The sequence below is a fragment of the Sycon ciliatum genome, chromosome 12 (assembly GCF_964019385.1).
Source record: "Sycon ciliatum chromosome 12, ocSycCili1.1, whole genome shotgun sequence".
Lineage (NCBI taxonomy): Eukaryota > Metazoa > Porifera > Calcarea > Leucosolenida > Sycettidae > Sycon > Sycon ciliatum.
Window position 1 is genome coordinate 3,693,110 of NC_088654.1, and position 10,000 is coordinate 3,703,109.

Sequence of the window (10,000 nt, forward strand, 5' to 3'; positions counted from 1 at the left end):
CAGTCAGTCCTGAGTGGCATTCACCTCAGTTTCTCATGTGACTAAATTATTGGTGCAGAAAGTGATCATATCACGTGTACAGTGGAACAAACATGGCCGACATCATGTTTCCCATCGATTGACCCGAGTTGGAACCAACATGGCCGACATCACGTGACCCATAGATGCAGGGGTTGAGTGGAGTTGGAACCAACATGGCTGCCCTGTATAGTCATGTGTTACTTGAAGTGGATGTGAAACCAGTCTATTGTGTGTGGAATACTGCAGACTACAGTCAACTTCGCTAATAACAACTGCAGATATAACGACAATTCGCGAATAACGACATAATTTTCATGCCCAGAGCAAAGTCCCATCCAACTGTGACACATATAATGAGACTTCGGGTATAACGACACTTCGCGAATAAGGACACTTTTCTGATGCCCCGCCGAGTGTCGTTATAAGCGAAGTTGACTGTACTTCCAGTACTGCATGGTGCCGCAGAAGGTAGCGCCGAATAACGAACAAAGCATAGTGCACCATTCTATATGCTGTGACTCCACTGCGCGATAGCGTGCGGGTTTGTGCGTGTGTGTGTGTGTGCGCGCGTGCGCGCATGTGAGTATTCTGTGTTGTGTGTGTGTTCACGAATCGGCAGCCTGTCGCTACCACCTGTCGCCAGTATACTGCTGTGGCATGTGAATGTCAACAATACATGGTGCAAGGCGTATTCATTCACCCGCGTTCCTTTTCGATATTGATATTTTTAATTATTGCATAAACATGAGCAGTGGGGTAAATTGATCGAGTACACAAGGAGACCCCCCCCCCCCCTCCCACACACACGCACACACACACACACACACACACACGCACACACACACACACACACACAGGCACGCGCAAGCACACACATACACACAGACGCGGGCACGCGCACACACGCGCACACACACACACACACACACACACACACACACACACACACACACACACACACACACACGCACACATACGAACACACGACACGAATACCAACCATTGCAAATCCCGAGAGCAGCGCCGACGTATTGCTGGACTGTTTCAGCTTGGCTCTACTCAACAGCAGATCATTCCATTCCTCTTGTACTTTACTGGTGTGCCCGATACCACGTTTCCGCGCCGCTGTGTCTGTGACCCCCATGTGACTATGCGCACCGGCATCGTCCACGTCCGCCATTACCACACGCTAGCTCGCTCGCTAATTCTGCAAGTGCAAGAAGCAGCAAGCTATTCAATATGAAAATAAGCTAAAGACGGTGACAGCGCTCCGGACTCCTGCGCGGCTCGTGTCGCAGTGTCAGTGCTCCCATCAAGGAGCGAGCTTGAAGTGTAGTGCCGCAGGTGGACTTGTTACGGCTAACCGTGTTTCAATCCAGGAGACTCAAATGAAATAGAAGGCAAATTCGCAATGTGCACGTATTCTGATTTTGTGTGAATGATTCCTCGTTCAATGAACTACAAATAGTACAATACAAGTGCTGTCTTCAGACATCATCGATTCATCATGTCGATGTCCCGTCAAACAATCACCGGTGCACCCAAAATAAAAAATTATAAAAAATAAATTTAATGTTTAGAACAAGAAAAAATAATTATTAATTTTAGATGTTTTTCGGTCTTTATCGCTTTTTTTTACATGCAGCGCAAACGTTGCGCGCGTGCCTGGCCTGCATGGCCACTTGAATATTTATTTTACATGTACATAATTATATGTACCGTATTTCCGCAAATAAAAGGCCGTCCTCGTATACAACGCCTTCCTCGCATACAAGGCCGGGGCAGGGGGCGATTGAAAAAATAAAAGACCGTCTCTGATTAGAAGACCGGGCCTACTAAATGAGTCTTTGTTCTTGTGTTAAAAATAGAAGACCGTGCTCAAACTGTGGGAAAAAATAGAAGACCGTGCTCAAACTGTGTAGAAGAAAATGGAAGAACGGGGGGGGGTAAAAACTGTGTGGCGAGAAATAGAAGACCGGGGTCAAACTGGGTTGAAAGAATAAAAGACCGTCCTCGAATACAAGACCGTCATCGATTATAAGGCCGGGTTAGGACGAGGTTGAAAAAATAGTAGACCGGCCTACTATTTGTGGAAATACGGTATATTGCACTACAATAATTTTCTATGTACTAACACTACAGACGTCCGCGCACCGAGTTAGTCTACACTTCTCTACAGTCCGAGGAGGTATTTTTTTTACGAACTCGTAACCAGTAGACTATAGTACGCCAGTAGGACTAGGAGCTCACAAATAGCTGTGTCTGAATAAGTTGTGGCTGCTGAAGACGATAAAAGTATCAGGAAGTCTGTTAGTCAGTTGTCCGTTTGTTAGATATGGCGATCTTCCGCTAGCTGCATACGGAAACTGTACATGTACTCAAACCCAGTCATTCTAGAGTATAGTGGGTTTCTGCATACAGAGTCCGTTTTAGACTCCAGTTGGTGGCAGCCATGCAGGTTACGACTCCCTGGTGCCGTGGTGGCAATAAATTATCACTCAGCTGAATTCTTGACGTTCGCTTTGAGGTTACCCCTGACGGCACCATTAGGCATTACACCCCGCCTGTAGTATACACAGTGTAGAGGGCCCCTAGGCCTAGTGCCAGTGGCGTCAACGCGGACTTTAATTCCCAAGTGCCTCGCTCCGTCACGTACGCGGTTGGTATTACTTGGTAAGCAGCACTTCGCCAGAGCTCGAAAGAATTCGTCCTCACCGGCACAAGCCTGTGAGAGTCTCGGTATGACGAAGACATTGCTGAGAAGCAACAACTATCCCGAGGCAATCATCGAAGAGATTGCTCAGAAAAGTTGCCACACCGCCCAACGACGCGAGTCATACATGAAAAAAGATGCGGCTATACTGAAGCTACCATTTCGCTCAGAAGACATTCAGCGGAAGGCGAAGTATTTAGTCGAGCGCTCAGGGTTCCCGGTCAATGTTGTGTCTGAACACACTCACACTCTCAACCTCAAAGATGCCCTCGTGAAGTCAGCGCTGAATCCATCTAAGTGCAGCGTGACACAAGAACGAGTGAGGCGCCAAGAACAGCAGAGGCGCGGAAGACCGCTCAACCCCTGCATCTCATGCTCCTCTGGTTTGCCGAGCTGCATGTGTTCTTCCCCCGGCCGCGATGATTATCTACATGTACATGTATAGTCGACAGTCTGTCAGTCGCAGATATAGCGCCCGCCTGGCGTGGCATTCACTCCCTGATCCGAGATCGGATTTCATTATCATTGAGCAGCACTGAGTCTGTTGATCGGATTTCATTATCATTGAGCAGCACTGAGTCTGTTGATCTTTACGTCTAGCCAGCCAACAGTAGGTAAACTCAGTTTTTTAAACGTAAAGATCAACACATGTAAAAACAAGCCTCTTGGACGGGCAAAGCAAATGTGCTTACACAATATTATGACAGAAAATCTCGATACCAAAAAAATGAACAAAACGTCAAGAATCTGAAGAAAGAAAAAACTCCATCCAATTCTTTGTTGCCATAACGGAAACTGAAACCCAACACAACTCTGAGAAGATGGCAGTTGGCGGTCACGCTGCAACAAAATCACCAAACGTAAGCACGAACAATGTTGAAACATGGTTGCAGGAGACAAACTGCAAGTAAGCTCCTCCTTGTTTCATGCTGTCAATCTAAAAATTGCGTGAACTACAACAAGGTTTATCTAATACTGGTTTACCAGTTTTGGATTATTTCATAATATCATATGTAAGCGCATGTACGACAGTAACATAACTTTCCACACTTTTAGTTATCGCCAGTTACATGTACAATGCCATGTAATCACCTGATCCACACAACTGGCGAAGCCATGTGGGTTTATCCCTAATCAGGCCAATGCACATCTGGTCGTCTACAACACACGGAGCACATCGGAATTGGAAGGCCAAGAAAGTAATGTGGACACCCTAAACGTTTAGCATAAGTTGCCTACCATATTGTTGCTCAGACTAACCCTCCCCCTAGCTCTCCTCGACCAACCTGTCACCCCTGATACTCGCTTGACTCCTCTGTCAGATACTTCTTCTTTCGTAATTTTCTAAGTCCTGTCCTCTCTTTTCTAAATACGGCTTATCCATTCGCCTTTATATCATTGGGCCTAGATCCCGTTTATTGTGCGAATTAAAATAAACCAACCAACCCTACACAGTACGGTACTGCATGCCTTTGCTGGGGTAGCCAGTAGACAGCACGCTGCTTTGATAGAAGAAGACATTTTGTGTTGATCTGATAGATGCACTGGTACCTTGAAGTGAAATTGGAGTTACTTTACCAACCAGCCTCGGGAAACTGAGTACTGGGAGACGACCCCAGAGCCAACAAATTGCAACAACCTCAGCCATAAAAGCTGTATCGACACTGAAATGGGTATTCTTGTAGTAGTAGTAGTTGTTGTTGTTACTTTATTTTACTTCACCAGAATTACAGGCAGTAGAATGCCTTCTCACTAGACCAGGTCTTGTTCTCACAAGTGAAGAAGAATAGTTGCATGATGAGAGAATTATGATATCAAAATATGCTTGTTGAGAGTCATGCATGGGCAAGGCAGGATTTGGACTAGGATCCTGAGAGGACACGAAAATCTGTTCAGGCAGAATCTGTGAAGAAGACTTAGTAAGCACAACATCGGAGAACTAGTTGAGGAGAGAGATAAGGTCATAGCCAGACAGCATCGCTTGAAACGTGTGGCGTACGTCGCAAGCGCGCATATCAGCAAGGAGAGGGGAGTTCCATGTGGTACTGCCAACAAAGACGAAAGAGCTACGGCCTGAGGGGCCAGGTAGGAACGGCACTCTGAGCAGCTGGCTGACCTGACCACGTGTGACACATCTTCTGTCCACGTCCGTGGCAATGAGGGAGTAGTAGGATGTGAACAGTAAGCTGGCTCTGCCATGAAAGCAGCGGGAGACGAAGAGAAGCAGACGTTGAACATACAACTGGTGGAGCTGAGACATTGGAAGTCTGACAAATAGGGGAACAGTGGGGGTCTTTCCGGGAAGTTGGAAGATGGCTCGTATGCCAGGCTTGGCAATGCGTATCAGTCAATGTAGCGGCAGTTGAGATAGAGCGGGAAAGAAACAGTTTGAGGCATAGCAGAGAACAGACTGGATTACACTCATGTACCAGGCACGACGCCCCGGGGCATTGAGTGAAAAGCAAAAGTAGGAATTGGCCTTAACTTCAGTACAGTTGGTCAGTACAGTTGGTCTGTACAGTTGGTCAGTGTCGTTGACTGTTATTGCATGAGCCGATTGTAAAGCAACTGGTTGTGTTATTGGAAATTATAGCGTAACTTCTAGCTCCTTGGTCCTCATTCCTTGCTATAATAATTATACTCTAGACTAGTATAGTACTTCAGTACTGTACTTCAGTAATCTATTAATAGTATTAGGAAAGAGTTTCCTCCCACACTGGAGCTCGCGCTATTCCGTTGAACCTTGACTGACTCACGACTGCAATCCAGAGCACACGAGAAGTCCATCGAACTTACGATTCAGCAAATCTGCAAGACAGCACCACTCCCTGCTCAAAACAGTCCGTGCGCCAAGCCCTTGAGTAGCCTGTTTTTTTATTTGCAACCGCGGGAAATATCGAGGTGCAAAAAGATGACGACGACACAATTGTTTTGTTGGTATTTTGCAACCTTATTTGGACCTGAACTGGCGTGTGCTGGAGGAATCCTTGTTCATAACTTGGTTTGCTGCTGAGGTATGTCCCTTTGGCACCTATGGCACTTTAGCTGAGGTTCGTTGCGCCCAACTGTAGACCATGAAGACTTGTGTTTGCACTACATATTTTTTCGTCGTAATCGTACCATCAACTTGCTTGTCGTCCTGGAGTGGATAGCATAATCGGACACTCTCGGCTTATGCTCTAAGCGAAAGGTAGATATATTTGGGTTTGGATTCCCAAAGCACATCCCAATCAGGCTATGCAAAATGGAGCGGCCCACAATTTCGTGGAGGTATGTCGAATTGTGTGGAATTTTGCACTAAAGTAATTGTGCTTGAACAAGTACGTTTTGGCTGCTTATTTTCCTTGGGCATCTCGACATTGCAAACTAGTCCCCTTGCTGTTGTGCCTTCGACATCTAAACGGAATTTCTATGTAAGTCGTGTGGTTGGGGTCCAGATTTTAATCAAAATCCAGCAGTATTCCTGGCTGCTAATCTAGTTTGCTAAAGTTCTGGCTGAAGGTAGTCTGTTGAACAGTTTCTTTTGTATGTACCATGGTAGGACGTTCATTACATAATTATAGATGGAGTACATAGTCAAAGAAACTTGTTATGTAGTTTAGCACAACTGCACAGAAGTGCAGGGCCTGAAAGAAAAGCAAGAGCTGGAGACTCAGCGTCCGAAGCATATGCGAATGCATTGTGAGAGCATGTGTCTTCGAATTCAGCATCACACACATATGCACACTCACACACACACATATGCACACTCACACTCACACACACGCGCGCGCGCACACACACACACACACACACCACACACACGCACGCGCGCACATCTGGCGCTGGTTGGGTGTTGCATACTGAACATTCTGTACTTGCAGCCTTATCTTGATCATGTGTGATAGTTGTGTCACAGGTTTTTGCCGTATTTTCTGGATTCTCTGTGCTTTCTGTAGATGTCTTGTGCGCTCCTCATCAACAGCACTACACTAGTAGTCACTACTGTAGGTCCAGGGCAGTGGGCCAATGAGGCTGAACGGCATCATCCAGCTGTAACTGGGGTGTAGTTTCTCTGCGTGCTCTAATGCCAGTAATGGTCGACTTGTGGCTTCTGGCCTTCAATCATTGTTCTTGCACGGGACCTGCTTCGCATACCCTGTGGTTCACTCGTGTTGGCAGGCTGTGATGCACAGTGGAATCCTTGATATGGCACTCGGTCTACATGTATGTTGTTGCACGCGACAATATTGCTAATGATGCCGTGATGGGCTTTGGTGTGATGCTCTGAATAGACGTACCATGAAAGCCTCTTGATTGGTCTCCGCAGTACATTCGCTTGCCTGGCTCGTTTTTGTCGATATTATCCACTGTTGCAATGGAGAACTTTGCGTGAGGTATCTCACTGTTCATTCCGAGCTCTGATTTCTTATCAATGATGGCCTTTTGATATCGCTTGTAGGAGTCGACACCTGCTGTTGCGCCGACTCAAGCTAGTACTCGCATGAGCTCGCTGGAATTGCTATGTGCATCCACGGCCACAAAGTCCGAAAGAACAAGCTGGAAAGGGTAAGTGCATGCTGGTGTGCTTGCATGCATCATGCATGATAGCACAAACAAGCACCTGATCCTCTTTGCACGGTGGTTGGATGCTTGACTTCCTTCTGACTTTGATTGGCCGTACATCATCAGCCAAATGTTTTCCCACAACTCACTGTCCACACTATCCACCACTGCGTCCAGCTTCATTTCCGACAGTGAAGTTAGAACGTTATGCTCTTTGTGTTTGAATTCTTGTGCTTGACTTTTGGTTTGTGAGTGCATTGCAGCCGACAGCTCTGACACGAAGGATGATGGGCCACTGGGTTGGCTTGTGTGCAGTGTGTGCTGGGTTTCATTTTGTGCTCTGTGTTTCAGGGTCTCGGATCGTGCAACGGCGAGGGAATGGTATAAGCACAGAACTGTGTCACACCATGTACGGTACAGGAGCGTACCTCGTTTCTTACTGGTACCATATGACCCATGGCTAAGATGAGCGCCAAGCTTCAAAAAGGCTGGACAGTAGCCACCGGTTGTTGCAGTTGATGGATGGTAAAGAAGAGGTGAAGAAATCAGCAGCCGTTGCGAGAAGAAGAGAACGGTTCTCGAGGAATGCAAGACAGACGAATCTTGCTGTTGCCAGCAATGCGGACTCCTCGGGTGAGGTGCACTGGTGCATTTCGTCTGTTATACTCTGCATCAGGCTCTCCAGCTTGAAGTCAGTAGTCTGACTGTCCACCATATCCAGTTGGCCTTTATATGGCTAGGCAAAAAAGCACTATCCGCGGTGGCCGTAAGACCACGCTCAGCGTGCAGCTGACGTTGAACAGCTGCGACGTTTGGACATTTACGCTTAATTACCACCCCTTATTTGTGCGCTCCACATGGTGCATGTGGGCCTGTTGCTGTCATGTATCTGCATGTTATGCCGGTTGCAGAGACCCGCTGGCTGATCGTTTAAACTGCTTGTAATGAAAGTCTACTGCTCTCCTGTTTGTAATGAAACTGTGACATGCCGTGGCAAGTCACAACCATCTCTTCCGCACCGCTACTGTCTGGAATGCCTTGCCCGCAGACCTGAGAGCCACAGCCTCGCAGTCCCTGTTTCACAGTCACATTTGCACGCACTTCTCTGACACCAAACACAATGCCACTCCTCACTGACATGCCTCTGTCCTCCTTCTTTGAGCGTTGCGCTTATTCTTATTAATTTTTGTGTTTCTGTTTCGGTACATTTCGTATTTCAAGGCATATCCCGAGGCTATAGGTATCATTGAGTAAAGGACCATTCTGGAACATTCAGCATAATTGTATTTCTCTTGCTAGGCTGTTCATTACGAATCATTAGCCCTCCACTGTCTGCTATCTCAACCCTACAGCCTCCCATTATAATGGAACTCCCTTCAATTTAGACTACGTCTTTGGGAAATCCTCAAATATATAATTATAATAATAATAAAAAAATAATCTACTGAGCAGTCTGGTGTTGTTGCGAGTACGGGTACAGGTGTTGGTGGTGGTGGTGCTGCTGCTGCTGCTGCTGCTGCAACATGCTGTGCAGGCATTGCTTCTGTAGGCTGCACGTTGTCAGTGACAGGCATTGGCTCTGCTGAATGATTCATGAGCCTTTTCATGCATTTCTTGCAGATGCATGCATTTCGTGGTATTGTAGGATGATGTGCATATTCCCAGCATTGCGTGGTCTCGGGGTGGGCATATCTGCCATCAAGGGGAACATCTTGGCAGGCTACACATGGTCCGCATTGCCTGTCAGGATGCAATTTCGAGCCCTGGCTTTGGCGGCCCATTTCGACTTGGTCACAGTGCGGACACTGGTGGTTTCTTCCTGGCCTATAGCAACACCATCTGTCCGCCCATTCGCGTAGTTTTATCAGAGATAGAGCCTTGCAAAATAAGACGGCCCACAATCTCCTGCGACGTTTCTACGAAATGGGAAATTGAGAAGAGAAACAAAAAGGCACCGCAACGACGTGAGATGTCGAATATCGTGATGCACTTTCGAAAAATGTGCTCATCACTCACCCTTCTAACACGATAACGGCGCAAAAGCAATCGATATAGGAGGATAAGCCTGTATTCTCAAGGTAACCAATTGTCGAAAATTGAGAAGAATTCGGTATGTCACTAAATTCATCTTCAAATTTCCCGCGGTTGCAAATAAAAGTGCAACTTTTAGACGACTTTTTTGAACTTGGCGCACGGACTGAATATACAGTGTTTCGGGGAATTCACCCCTCATCAGTTGAGCTTGAGTAGGCTGAGGAAGATTGTGCCTGAAGAGCATCATTAATATAGTGCTCTCCAGGCGCAAACATCACCAGGGATACACACTTACAGAGACGCTCCGTTTCCAGCGCGACAAACACCTCGTGAACACCAGATAGCAGCGTGAGTCAGTGTCGCTCCTGGACGGTGAGAAGAGACGTCGAGGACCCTCGGTCGTTCACAACGCTGTCACCTCCAAACCAGCTAGTCGCAAGCCTACGCTGGGAACAGCACTGTGACAACAGTACGACAATATAATCCAGTCTAGTGTTGCGACTTCAGCGACGATTGTTAGTAAAGAGGATGCTCAGTTGCTCACCACACTGGGGCTCGCGCAAATCCGCCGACTTGACTTGACAGCTGACGGCGAAATGGCGTCAGAAGGTGCAACAGTTAGCACAATACTGACTGATGTGATACTGAAACTCAACGACCTGATAATAAACTCTATCACGTCTTGGA

At 46.9% G+C, this 10,000-nt stretch overlaps 1 protein-coding gene and 1 long non-coding RNA gene across 2 annotated transcripts in view; one reads left to right on the forward strand and one right to left on the reverse strand.

Moving 5' to 3' along the window:
• Positions 1-1,471, reverse strand: part of LOC135828164 (uncharacterized) — a 12,980-nt gene extending 11,509 nt beyond the window's left edge. Inside the window, exon 1 of the mRNA XM_065340612.1 lies at positions 1,022-1,471. Within this exon, the coding sequence (XP_065196684.1) occupies positions 1,022-1,201 (180 nt within the window). The 5' untranslated portion in view covers positions 1,202-1,471. The remainder of the gene's footprint in view (positions 1-1,021) is intronic.
• A 5,547-nt stretch (positions 1,472-7,018) lies between these two features.
• LOC135828581 (uncharacterized) lies at positions 7,019-8,665 on the forward strand. The gene is made up of 2 exons (XR_010555712.1): positions 7,019-7,282; positions 7,595-8,665. It is a non-coding gene; the product is annotated as an uncharacterized LOC135828581 (long non-coding RNA).
• Positions 8,666-10,000: the final 1,335 nt, after the last annotated feature.